General features: G+C 42.4%; 1 protein-coding gene across 3 annotated transcripts in view; it reads right to left on the reverse strand.

Moving 5' to 3' along the window:
* Positions 1-2,709: 2,709 nt before the first annotated feature.
* Positions 2,710-14,164, reverse strand: part of sntb2 (syntrophin, beta 2) — a 39,029-nt gene continuing 27,574 nt past the window's right edge. For 2 of the 3 annotated variants that reach the window (XM_088298882.1, XM_088298880.1), the window contains 2 exons: positions 8,709-8,899; positions 2,710-6,167 (listed from right to left, as the gene is read on the reverse strand). In XM_088298882.1, coding sequence (XP_088155008.1) covers positions 6,075-6,167; positions 8,709-8,899 — 284 coding nt within the window. In that variant the 3' untranslated portion in view covers positions 2,710-6,074. The remainder of the gene's footprint in view (positions 6,168-8,708; positions 8,900-14,164) is intronic. The other variant, XM_088298883.1, reaches the window with a different exon arrangement.

Below are 14,164 nucleotides of genomic sequence, written 5' to 3' on the forward strand. Positions count from 1 at the left end.
ATATCATTATTTTAAAAACCCATATTCCCCTCAACCTAGAATGATTCGACCCAACTTGTCATGTGAGTAAGTAAAGTGGGGGGACCCTGAGGTGGACTTTCCTATCTGTGGGGTTGAAGTCACCAAGGTGGCTAAAAAGCTCCTGTGGGAAAGCCCCTGAGATCCACCCAGAGTTCCTAAAGGCTGTGGAATTGGTGCAGTCCTGGTTGAAAGGCTTCTGCAACATGACGTGGACGTCAGGGACAGTGCCTCTGGATTGGCAGACCAGGGTGGTGGTTCCTCTTTTTAAGAAAGCTCACCGGAGAGTGTGTTTCAATTACAGAGGGAGAAGGAGAGGCGGGAGAGGACGGTCCATCGGGAAGTAGAAACTCAGATTCAGAAGGAACAGTGTCGTCCTGGCCTTGGAACAGTGCACCACCTATACACCCTCGGCAGGAGAGAATGGGAATTCGCCCAACCAGTCTAGATATATTTTGTGGACTTGGAGAATGTGTTCGACCATTTCCCTCATGGTTTTGTGGTGGGTGCTTCGGGAGTGTGGGATAGTGAGCTGCCCGGTACAGGCTGTTTGATTCCTATACCACCGATGTCAGAGATTTGGTTCACATTGCTGGCAGTAAGCCCAATTTATTTCAAGTGTGAGTTGGAATTGGCCACGGCTGCCCTTTTTCAAAGATTTTATTCATAACAAAATTTCTCAGCAAAGCTGAAACGTTGAAGGGGTCCAGTTTGTGGCATCAGTATTGAATCTCTGTCTTTTGCTGATTATGTGATACTGTTGGCTTCTTCAAGCCGCAATCTGCAGCTCTCACCATAGCGGTTCGCAGCTGAGTGTGAAGCAGTTGGGATGAAAATCAGAACATCTAGACCTGGAGATTAAGCTGTTTTTATGTTTGTTTTAAATATGCAACATGTACTTCTCTTTGTTTTATGTTGAGTTGGAAAGTGGCACAGCTTGGAGCCTCTTTTTTGAACATTATTTTATACTACTACTTTGTTCCTATCCAACACTGTCAAAATTGTACATGTTACCCCATGTTTTCTCTTTCATATCAAGTGTTAGTGTTGAGGGCTTGTATGGTGCCTTCTGTGGTGGAAGGTTGAGTCTGTGAGACAGAAGATCATCGTCTGCAGAACGCCTGAACAATGCAGACAGTCACCTTCTCGCACATACACTGTTTCAAATTTTTCACGTTGCTCCATGTTTCCCCCCACCCTTTAGAGCGGCAACTGCCATGTAACTAGGGGTCTCCTTTAAATTAATATAATGAGGATTTCGGTAGGATGTACTTCAGACAGGGTTGGAGATATTTGTAACTGGGCACATCTCTGTCTGTTCTCATCGTGAGGAAAAAAAGAATTAAGTCGTCTTGTTTTCCTTCCTCATCAGTTGTTATTCAATGTTTTAGGTTGATTGAACCTTACGATCGCGAGCAACTCAAACACTACAGTTAGGGTTTAGTCAGTCTGTCGGGTAAAACTAACCTGGCTCAAGACAGTTAAAACCTAAAACCATAGTCCTCAGTCGGGAAAGGGTAGAGTGAACGCTCCTGGTCGGAGAAGAGATCCTGTCCAAAGTGGAGGAGTTCACTATAAGTGTCGTTGGGTATTGTTCACCATTGACTGAAGAATCAAGTGTGAGATCGAAACCTAGATCGGTGAAGCTTCTGCTGTGATGCAGACTCTCTATCGGTCTGTCGAGGTGAAGAAGGAGCTGAGCCGAAAGGCGAAGCTCTCGATTTACCTGTCGATCTATGGTCCTTCCCTGACCTATGGTTATGAGGTGTGGGTCAAGACTGAAGGAATAAGATCCCAGCGACAAGCGGTCAAAATGGGTTTGCTCCGCAGGGTAGAGATAGGGTGAGAAGCTCGGTCATCCAGGAGGGCCTCAGAGTCCGCTGCTCCTCCACGTCCAGAAGAGCTAGATAAGGCCTGTGTTGGATGCTTCCCTGGTTAGGTGTTCCGGGCATGTCCCACAGATAGGAGGCCCAGTGGACAACTCAGGACACGCTGGAGAGACTCCCGGCTGTCCTGGGAATATCTTGGGAAGAGCTTTAAGAAGTCGCTGAGGAGATAGACGTCTGGGCTTCTCCGCTAAAACTCGTTTCCCCCGTGAAGTGGTAGAAAATGGATGGACTTGAATGCGTCACTGCGGATGGTGACAATCCACTACCTACTAAGAATATTGTTAATTTTAGGTAAAGCCTAACATAAAGACAAACGGTAATACTCAACATAAGAGCTTGCTGTTCGCTGATATATTTACTTTTTTTTTTTCTTCAGTAATGCTAACAATCGATAATGTTTTCCAAAGTTTAACTGCCAAGCACTATGGCACAACAGTGAACCAGAAATATTTTCTTTACTGGACATAGTTTTTACCGTGACATATACGCCACTGAGCAAAGCACTATATTTCAAGTTCGTCATAGCAGTTCGAGGAAGTGCAGTTTGACAAGCACAGAACAAGTTTGCTAGATTTCACCAAAAATCCAGCAGAAGCTAAAGTTGATAAGTGGATTTTCTTCTCTGCTTACTTTATTGTACATGAAAAGCAGGAAATAATGCCACAAGTTTCCACCAGGAAACAAGTGGGATTCATATGCCACTGCAGAAAAAGTAACAAGAGCTCCTTCTCTGTATTTGAATGTACATATTGTCGCGCTTATACAAGAAAAAGGAAACAAAAAGTCCACACAAAAACTGTAATTCCAGATCGTTTTCATAACTTTTATTTGTCATTACATTACGTATTGTTTCATGGTACGAAGTCAAAAATACATTGCATTTGACAGTTTGCTCAGAAGAAATTAGTCATCTTTTGACATTCAAATGATTGTATCGGGCACAAACTGCAACAGACATTACCTTTGGTCACACCCAAATCCTGGATACATTCTTTTGCATAGATAGGGTAGTCATTTTCAAACAGAGGATAAACATTTTTTAATTTTGGTATTAATGTACACAAATATAGTTAAAAAAAACAAACAAAGACAAGCAAGGACGGTACTGCTAAATGAAGGATGATGCAAATCATACAACAAAATACAGAACAGAAACAATCACTAAAACAGTTTTGTTTTGCTGAAGTTGCTGAGGAATAGCATTCTGTCAGAGTAAACAAAGCCAAAATCCATGATTATTTTGACACGGGCACTAATTTCAAAGAACAGTATGGCAACAGAGTTAGAAGGGCAACAGTGTTTCGCAGTAGAAGAACAGTTGTACACATTTTGTCTGCGTCGCATTGTTAGCAAACAATACATTGTCTAGATTGTAACAAGCCAAGATCATTTCTAAAGAGATTGTAAAATGTCATCAAGAAACTTCAAACTGGGGGTGGCTGGGATGGGATGAGCAGAAACAATAGAAACATTGGATTATATCATAAGAATTCAGGTATTCCACAGCTGATTGTTTAAAAATGTTCTCACAAGTTAATAGTTAAGCATAGTTCTGGGTCAGAATCCTTTTAAGTCAAGTCAAGTCAAGTCAATTTTATTTGTATAGCCCTTAATCACAGACAGTATCAAAGGGCTTTACATAGCCACAATCGACATCCCCGATCTTAACCCCCAGGAGGGCAAGGAAAAACTCACAAAACCTCATTAGGGGAAAAGTGAGAAACCTTGAGAAGGGACCACAGATGGGAGAATCCCCCTTCCAGGATGACCAGGCTGCAATGGATGCCAACTGGGCAACATTTGACACATACAATGATGCTATGATGCTTTTAGACTTTCAAAATGTGCGAAATTTTACATTTGAAGGTACATCTACAAAAATATATATATTCATTTAAAATAGTGAAAAACAGCTCACACAATCTTAGTGTAATCAGGAAAATATAAATTGTATCAATAGTATTTGGAAAAAAGGACATAAGCTATCAAAATATTAGCAGCTGACATCTGACATCCTTCTCATGCATTTAACTATGATTTTAAGAATAATTATAATGAATTTGCTATATACGGTATTAAATTAGTTAATAAAAAAAAACTGAACTTTTGACAAAAAAAATGTAAATTTGTCAAACGTGAGCTCACTTTGGGTAATGGGCCGAAAAATTCCAACAGTTATAAACACACAAATGATTAGTGTCTCTAAATAAAACGTTTGACCTGCACACAAAAACATCTCAGTGGTGGCATACTGTTAAATAAAATACAGACACTTGACCTTGCATAGAAATTCAGCAGCAATTTTTAGGTCAGATGATTTCTCTTCAGGAGCGTTTCAATACATAATTGTCTTGCAGATATTCTTTCTAAAATCAAAGATCAGGATATACATGAGGAGTTTGGGACAGTGACCCTCTTTAGAGAACATTCCTATTTTCAGCACAGCCAAGATTTCCTGCGTCACCCAAAGTCCTCTGCTACCCCTCTGAAGACGCACCCGGCTTTGAAAATATCCGATACTCAAAATGGGCTTGGAATTAAATTCAATCAAGTTTTGTGAGATTTTAAAGGTTGGATGCTTTACTATGCTTTAAGTCCACTTGGCAACTTTTTAATCAGTGACAACCAGATCACTTTTATCAATCACAATAAGTGATGATGTATCTGTAACATCATCCATTTAAAATGAATGAATCAAGCTTTGGAGTTATGAGTCCATTATTAGAAAGACTATGGAATTCATACTTGAGAATTGTTTGCCTCGAATAATGAAACTACATGAGTGCTTCCAATTGACAGTTTTATTTCTGTTTAAGAGCCTTAGGAAATAGCTAATGGAATAATGGTTAGACAAAAGTATTAACAGGTATATAACACATGGACAAAAAGAAACTGTTGATACAAGAAAAACACACAATAGTGACATAACTTAAATCTGGCAAGTAATAATTGAAAAATGTATGAAAATTAACCTGTAAAAATTAAGACATTTTCAATTGTTCATTTTCATTGTGTTCTATGTATTATTATTTTCATCATTTTCAAATTATTTTTGTGACTACTGGGTTTTTCTTTCATTAACAGAGCGGTACAGCGTTTCCCAGAATTTTGTCCACGTGTGGATGAAATATTGAGTCGACATGAATGAATCAAGGGAGGTGTACTCTGTATTTAAAGTCTGAACATGAGTGTGAATGCTTTGTTCAGATGCGGTTAGCCAATGGTCAGTTCAGACGGTACCGTGCCTGCTTCTTGCCCAAGGTCAGCGTGGATAGGCTCCAGTTCACCTGACACCCTCAAGGAATGACGCAGAATAGGAAAAGGATGGATGGAAGTAAAAGAGGCAATACTTGGTCATACAAACAACATTGTAAAAATCTCATGTCAAATCAAATGCCAGCAAGTCATGCTAATAACCAAACTAATAAAAAGATAATTTGGTTGCCACAAAAGGCGTAATACTATTGGTGAGAATTTTGAACAAGCCTTGCTGCTTGTGAAATAAAACTTTTTTGTAAAAAGTGTTGTGGTTGATTACTTTGAAAATGATTATACGTGGCTACATTGTAACTGCATCCAAACTTCAAGTGCACTTTGATGTTATACCTTCCCAGGGAGCTTGACATTCTACAGACTCTGGTGTATGAAAGTACAAAAAGTGCATGCGACGAGTAGCGAATACACGCAAGGTCACATTTGACATGGAATGCCAACATTTTAGAGTTTCTCAGACCAGAGTGCAAATTTGCCTGGAAGGTGGGTAAAAGACAGACTTTAGTCAATGGGAGAATTTGAACTGTCAGAAGTGTGCAACTGTGAGCCCTTTCGCTCTCATGGACATGGGAGAATATGGCCCCCCATAAGGTCTAAATTGATCACTAAACTATCATTGGAATAATAATAGCTTTTTTCATTGATAAAGTCTCAGAACCTCAAGCAAAGTGCCTATCGAAGGCTTGACCGAGCAATAAAGCTGTTGTGGGAAAGAAATAGAAAAATTGAAGAGAAGGCACGTTTTTTATGAGCGGGGGTGTGGTGGTGGGATGTCAGGTCCAACGGAACTGTGAAGCTGTGAAGATTTGCAAGGATATCACCATCTCGAGAGATTTGCCCAAAGTGTGTCTGGGCTCCTTGGTGAACGGTTCATACAAGTTGGTGCGATTTACTTCATGTGATCAGGCCCATACGAGTGAGCTTGGCTGAAAGGAAAGCATGGAGGACAAACACGACTGGCTTTGGACCCGAGTGAAGATCAAATACCTAATAGGAGAACAAGAAAAGGACAGAAAATGGGAAAAAGGTTACTTGCAGTTGAATGTGGATTAATCACATCTTGAAACAGGTTGAGACAAAATATATTAACTACTTGGCTACAAATCGCTTCCCGTATTCCTTTTATGCGAAGTGTTTCGAATCAGATGCTATGTTGGAAGACAGCAAATATGTGCGTACATGATACAACGCTTCCACCCGCTTAGTCCTTATCGACTGTCACGTTTAAGAGACGCTATAAAAAAAATGACAAAAAGCTAATGAAGAGAGAAACAAACTTTAATTTGTATTTTCTGGCTTACATCCATTGTCTTCCGCTTCTCTGGGGTCGGATTGCAGGGCAGCTCTTCTGAGTGAATCCCAAGGTATTCCCAGGCCAGCCGGGAAATAGTCTCTCCACTTCACTCTCGATGTGGAGTAGCAGTGGCTTGACTCTTGAGTCTGACCCTATTTCTAAGGGAGAGCCCGGACATCCAGCAGGGAAAATGAATTTCACCCGCTTATATCAAAGATCTTGTTCATGACCTCCAGATTATGACCATGGGTGAGAATAGGAACATAGAATTACCAGATAAATATACCTTCCAGCTCAATTCCCTCTTCATTACGGCAGACCCATAGAGAGTCTGCATCACTGCAGGCGCTGCAAAGATCCAACTGCTGCAACTCTCCACCGTCCCCTCACTCATGAACAAGACCCTAAGATACCTGAACCCCTCCACTAGGGGCAGGATCTCATCTCCGACATGGAGAGGGCACGCCAACCTTTTCCGATAGAGGATTTTGGTCTTAGAGTTAGAGGTGCTGATTTTCTTCCCAGCTGCTTCACACTTGGCTAAAAATTGCTCTAGTTAGAGTTGGAGATCGCAGCGTGATTACATTAACAGAACCACATTTTCTGCAAAAAACAGAAATGCAATATTGAGGCCACCAAACTGGATCCATTCAACACACTAGCTGTGCCAAGAAATTCTGTCAATAAAGGTTATGAACAGAATCAGTGAAAAAGGGCAGCCATGGCCGACCTCAACCCTGACTAAAAAAAAATCCAATTTATTGCTGCCAATGCGGATCCAAGTTTGACACCAGGGACCAAACAGCCCATATAGGGGGTTTGGTACACCGTACTCCCAAAATACCCCGCCCAGAACTCCCTGAGGGACACAGACTCCAACACCTTCTCCAAGTACACAAAATATTAGACAAACTCCCATACACCCCCATGGACCATACCAAGGGTGTTGAGCAGTGGTCCCACTGTTCTGCGGCCAGGACAAAAATCACACTGCTGCTTCAGAATTTGAGATTCGACTTCCCGACAGACTCTCTTCTCCAGCACCCCTGAATAGGCCTTACCAGGGAGGCTGACCAGTGTATTCCCCCTGTGGATGGAACACACAATGCACTCCCTCTTTTTAAAAAGGGGGACCATCACAGTCTACCATTCCGGAAGCACTATTACATGCAATGTTGCAGTGGCGTGTCAACCAGGATAGTACCACAACATCCAGAGCCTTTAGGAACTCCTGGCAGATCACATCCAATCCAGGTGTCCTGCCACTGAGATGCTTTTTAACCACCTCAGTGACCTTAACTGCAGCGATTGGAGAGCCTGCCTAGGATTTCCCAGACAGGAAAGTATGTCGGTGGAATTGAGGAGGCCTTACAAAGTAGTATCCTCATTGATACACACCGTCTTGAGTCAAGGTCAGCTGGTCACCCAAGGGTGTAGGCCAGGCCACCAGGCGCACGGCAACAATCCCCGCACGGGCAAGCAGGGGCAAAGCTACGTTGTGAATTTGCTAACTGTGACCAGCACTGGATTTGATGAGAAATCGTTTTTGACTAGAAGTCAAACCATGGAAGAGAACATCCAAACGCCTTTGAATCCAAAATTGGCCCGCAGACTGTCCCATTCCAGTGTTTGGCCAACATGGTCATCTCAAGCAACAAGTTGTTCAGTCTAACATCCTGTCCCTTGGTGCCCACATTTTTTTCATGTTAATTCTGGTTCTTGTCTCATAAAAAGTCTTACACAATTTGTTCCCTGCTGGTAGATCGACAGGTAGCATTGTGAAAACATAATTAAACTGTGGGGCAGCCACCATTTTGATCGCATTAATTTTCCCCCATAGTGTAAGTTTCAGTTTTCCCCATTTATGCAACTTTAGCTATTTCTTTTGGAGAAGTGGATATATGCACACATTAGATGACAGAGTCCTCACACATTTTGGGGCCGATTGGTCTCGTTATTTCGACATTATTAGCAACATATTTAAAATGGCTTTGAATGCACAAATTGTGATTGGTTCCTCCCATGACTTCCACCAAGACATGGAAGGAGTGTAGAGGGGGTGTGGCCATATTGCTCATTTCTTGTGGGTGGATTTAAGGTCATTACTTTTGTATATATGTCTCCAACACAAATTGATCAAACTAAGCCATTATCATTTTCCTGATAATAAAATACAGAAATTGGACCATCCAGACAGGATGATCCCTTTTACTGGCATACTGGTCAGAACTTACCATTTCTCCCTCAGGACCTCCAAAATCAAGGTAAAGGTTGCGTATTCCATCGTCAGCAGACATTTTGAGTTTTTCATAAGGGTATCTAAACAGCACAGTGCCACTGGCTGGTTCGGTTGGCTCCCTCATCACAGTGAAGCCCTTCTCATAGTGCAGTGTCAACCGAACATCTTGTCTGTTCAATGTGCAGCCTGGGGAAAGAATAGATTAATCACAATTTGTGAATTTCACTCTCTCCCTCTCTATGTATATATATATATATATATATATATATATATACATATATATATATACATATATATATATATATATATATATATATATACACACATATATATATATATATATATATATACATATATATATATATATACATACATATATATATATATATATATATACATATATATATATACATACATATATATATATATATGTATATACACACACACATATATATATGTATATATATATGTATATACACACATATATATATATATGTATATACACACACACACACACACATATATATATATATATATGTATATACACACACACACACACATATACATATATATATATATATATATATATATGTATATACACACACACACACACACCCCCACGCACACCCCCACCCACACACACACACACACACACATATCCATATACATTTACATATATATATATATATATATATATATATATACAGTGAACCCTCGCTACTTCGCGGTTCACCTTTCGCGGGTTCAGTGCTTCGCGGGTCTAAAAAATATTCGGGGGCATTGTAGTTTTGCCGAGCGGCACGACGGGGCGCTGGAGCGGTTAGACGGCCGGCGTGCGCCGAAGAAGAGCGTGGGCGAAGAGGAGAGTGGACGAAGAAGAGCACGTTCCCCCGGGCACGATTTGGGGCGACGTTTCGCGCGGTTCGGACCGTACCAGAGCTCCGGAGGAGGCCGGCCGGCGTGCGTGGCAGTTAAGCCGAAGAGGAGCACCTCCCGCCCGGGCACGGGCGGTGTCAAGCGGCCCCTAAGTTTAACCGAATGGAAGCTCCGGAGGAGGAGGGCATGCTCGCGTCACAGTTAAGCCGAAGAGGAGCACCTTCCCCGGTCACGGGCGGTGTCAAGCGGCCCCTAAGATTAACGGAATGGAAGCTCCGGAGGAGGAGGGCATGCTCGCGTCACAGTTAAGCCGAAGAGGAGCACCTTCCCCGGGCACGGGCGGTGTCAAGCGGCTCCTAAGTTTAACCGAATGGAAGCTCCGGGGGAGGAGGGCGGGCGTGTGTCACAGTTAAGCCGAATAGGAGCACCTTCCGCCCGGGCACGAGCGGAGCGCGAGGCTGTCAGTTATGAATGAATAAATAAATAAATGAAGAATGCCACCTTTCATTTCACTGTCATGATCCGTGCCTGTCATGCCGCGTGTGTTTTTGTTTTTTCAGCTGTGTGGGCGTTCCTCCAGCGATCGTCTCGCGCCATGCCGTCAGCTGCTGCGAGACACGCCCACCAGCCCCGCACCGGATTCCCATTCACTCACTGATTACACTCACTATATAATCCACCTACACTAACAACCTGGCGTCGGATTGTTATCCTACTTGCTCATGCTCCCGTACTTCGATCGTTATCTTGTTCAAGTGTTTCTTGTTGTCGCGTTTCAGACAATAATTGATACGTTTGGTTTCACGCAAATAATAGATGATGCGACGCATACAAATGGTAATACGTTAGATTTGGTATTAACCCGAGGCTTTAGCATCCTCAAAAATAATCGTATTACTATGCATACTGATATATCTGACCATTGCTTTATTAAGTTTGAAGTCTTGGCTCATTGCCATCGTTCTGACCACAATCAAAGCTATAGCAGCTGCAATATTAGCTCCTCAACCACCGCTGCGCTCTCTGAGCTACTCCCTTTAGCAACCGCTTCGTTTCCTAATTATATTGGTACGATTGATGATCTTATAAACAAGCTTTGTTAAATACGCTTGACTCCGTAACACCTTTAAAAACTAAAACTCATCCAAAGAGGCTTACTCCGTGGTTTACAGAGGAAACGCGCATCCTGAAACGGTCTTGCAGGAAGCTTGAGCGAAAATGGCGTGCGACCAAACTTGAGGTCTTCCGTCAGGCATGGTGCGATAGTTTACTAATATACAAAGAAGCGCTTGATTTAGCCAAAACTAATCATTATTCTAGATTAATTGTCTTACATAAAAACAACCCTAAATATTTATTTGATACCGTAGTTTCAGGCTCAGCGCTTTCTTGGTTTAATTCGTATCTGTCGGAGAGGACGCACCGTGTAATTCATGGCAATGCAACTTCTGATCTTTGTAAGATCACATGTGGAGTTCCGCAGGGATTGGTACTTGGACCTTTATTGTTTAGCATCTACATGCTACCGCTTGGTGATATTATACATAAATATAACATTAGTTTTCATTTCTAATCTTCTAATATATGCTGCTGGATATAACAAATCTGCGTGATTGCTATAAATTAGAGGCATGCCTTGCCGAAATTAAACAATGGATGTCTTTCAATTTTTTGCGTCTTAATTCAGATAAAACCGAGATGCTGATCATTGGACCAGCACATCATCTGCACCTTTTCAAAGACACCACTCTGAGTATCGATAAATGTAATATTGCCCAAAGGGATTCAACAAAACTCGGCGTTCTATTAGACGCAACTATGTTGTTTCAAATGGGCATTAAAAATATTACGAGAACTGCGTTTTTTTTCATCTGCGTAATATTGCTAAAATTCGTCCAATTCTATAAACTCGTGACGCAGAAATCTTAATCCATGCATTTGTTACGTCTCGCCTCGATTATTGTAACGTTTTGCTCTCGGGTCTCCCCATGTCTAGTATTAAAAGTCTGCAGTTAGTTCAAAATGCAGGAGCTAGACTAGGACGAAAGTTCGATCATATTACCTCGACACTAGCCAAGTTGAATTGGCTTCGGGCCACTTGAGATGTGATTTTAAAGTTTTGCTACTTACCTATAAAACATTGCACGGCCTAGCACCTTCCTATCTCGTTGACCTTGTGGTACCATATGTTCCGTCCCGAAACATTCGCTCACAAAATGCTGGTCTTTAACTTCTGCTGAAGTCGTCTTCATGCAGCGCCTCATCTGATTTACTTAGATTTCAGCACTTGGTTGAACTACTTGTCGGCCTGTTTACTACTTCTGTAGTTTTTTTTCTGTTCCCAGTTCCCCGGCTTGGGAATTAGGTGATGGTGATTCACTTGGAAGTGGCTGTTCTGATTTTACAACAACTGACCGGTACAAGATCGAAGGCTCATCCTCGGCGGTGCTGCCATGAAGATTATGGCCCTGGATAAGGACCCGCTCCACTGAAGTCACCTTCCTGCAGCACTTCATTTGATTGAGTCTCACATTATCTCAGCTAACTTTGTGTAGCATCATTTTATTTGTCAAATGTTGCCCACTTGGCATCCATTGCAACCTGGTCATCCTGGAAGGGGGATTCCCCCATCTGTGGTCCCTTCTCAAGGTTTCTCACCTTTCCCCTAATGGGGTTTTAAGTTTTTCCTTGCCCCCCTGGGGGTTAAGATCAGTGGATGTCGATTGTGGTTATGTTCAGCCCTTTGAGACTGTCTGTGATTAAGGGCGATACAAATAAAATGACTCAACAAATCTGGATGAAGGGTGGTCCCCCAAGATTTCAAAGATGCCTCTAGAGTTAATGTCTACAAGCGGAAAGGGGACAGGGAAGCCTGTGAAAACCATTGGGGAAAAGCCCTTTGAGCTGAAAAGATCTTGGCGAGAATCATTCTCAATAGGCTCACCAGCCATGTAGCTGTCATCCCCAATTCCCAATGTGGTTTCCGTGCTGGCAGAGGTACGTTCGACATAATCTTTGCTATCCGCCAACTGCAAGAAAGGTGCAGAGCAGAATAAAGGACTCTACATGGTGTTTGTTGACCTCACCAAGGCCTTCAACACAGTGAATCACGAGGGGCTATGGCAGGTCCTTCGTAAGTTTGGTTGCCCAGAGAAGCTGATGTCTCTCCTCTTTTGCCTCCTTTCATGAAGGAATGCAAGCCAGGGTCCAAGAAAACGGCGATGCATCCGAGCCATTCCCAGTCAAGAATGGAGTGAAGCAAGGATGCGTACTGGCACCAACATCTGCAAACATCATAGTCCATGGAGATTCCTGTCTAACCTTGTCTGTCATCCTGTCCATGACCATAGCGAACAAGAGAGGACTCAGAGCTGATCCCTGATGTAGTCCCACCTCCACCTAGAACTCCTCCGTCACACCTACAGCACACCTCACCACTGTCTTACAGCCCTCATACATGTCCTGCACCACTTGAACATACTTCTCTGCTACTCCAGACCTCCGCATACAAAACCACAGTTCCTCTCTGGGCACCCTGTCTTAAGCTTTCTCCAGATCACCAAAGACTCAATGCAGCTCCTTCTGACCTTCTCTGTACTTCTCTATCAACATCCTCAAAGCAAATATTGCATCTGTTGTACTCTTTTTTTGGGGCTTAAAACCATACTGATGCTCACAAATGTTCACCTCTGCCCTCAGTCTTACTTCCACCACTCTCTCCCACAGCTTAATTGTGTGGCTCATCAGCTTTATATCTCTGTAGTTGCCACATGTCCCTTGTTCTTCAAATTGGGCACCAGCACACTTCTCCATTCATCAGGCATCTTCTCACTATCTAAGTTGCTGCTGAACAACCCAGTCAGAAATTCTACTGCTCCCTCTTCTAGACACTTCCATTCCTTGACAGGTATATCATCAGGGCCGAGTGCTTTTCCACTCTTCATCCTTTTCACTTCATCCTTACTGATCTTTGCTACTTCCTGGTCCACAGCAGTGACCACTTCTACACTTCTGTCTCTTTTCTCTTTCATTTTCCTCATTCATCAACATAACTCTTTCCATCTTCCCATCACACTACTGGCATCTGTCAACGCATTTCCATCCCTATCCCTTATTACCCAAAAGTTCTCACTCTATCTGACACTCTTTTTACTTCCAGGATGTTCCTAACAAACTCCTCTTTCACAATAACTCCTACTCCATTTGTCTTCCACCATGATAGAACAACTTGAACCCTGCTCCTAAACTTCTAGCTTTGATCCCTTTCCACCTGGTCTCCTGAATACACAGTATGTTCATTTTCCTCCTATGCATCATGTCAACCAGCTCTATACCTTTCCCCGCCATAGTTCCAACATTCAAAGTCCCGACTCTCAGTCCTAGACTCTTGGTGTTCGTCTTCTCTTTCTCATACCTGTCAACCTCGGACAGTGACTCCCCTTATAAACCAGTGTAGTTCCCCTTATAAATGGATAAAAAACCTTATAAACACAATCGCGGCGTTTTTTAATTATATTTTATTATCACTATTAAGTATTTAGCAAGAAAGTCAATGTAATGGAAAATAATAAAGGC

The sequence above is a fragment of the Idiotropiscis lumnitzeri genome, chromosome 6, assembly GCF_059441095.1.
Source record: "Idiotropiscis lumnitzeri isolate Australia: NSW breed Sydney's pygmy pipehorse chromosome 6, RoL_Ilum_1.0, whole genome shotgun sequence".
NCBI classification, from domain to species: Eukaryota; Metazoa; Chordata; class Actinopteri; order Syngnathiformes; family Syngnathidae; genus Idiotropiscis; species Idiotropiscis lumnitzeri.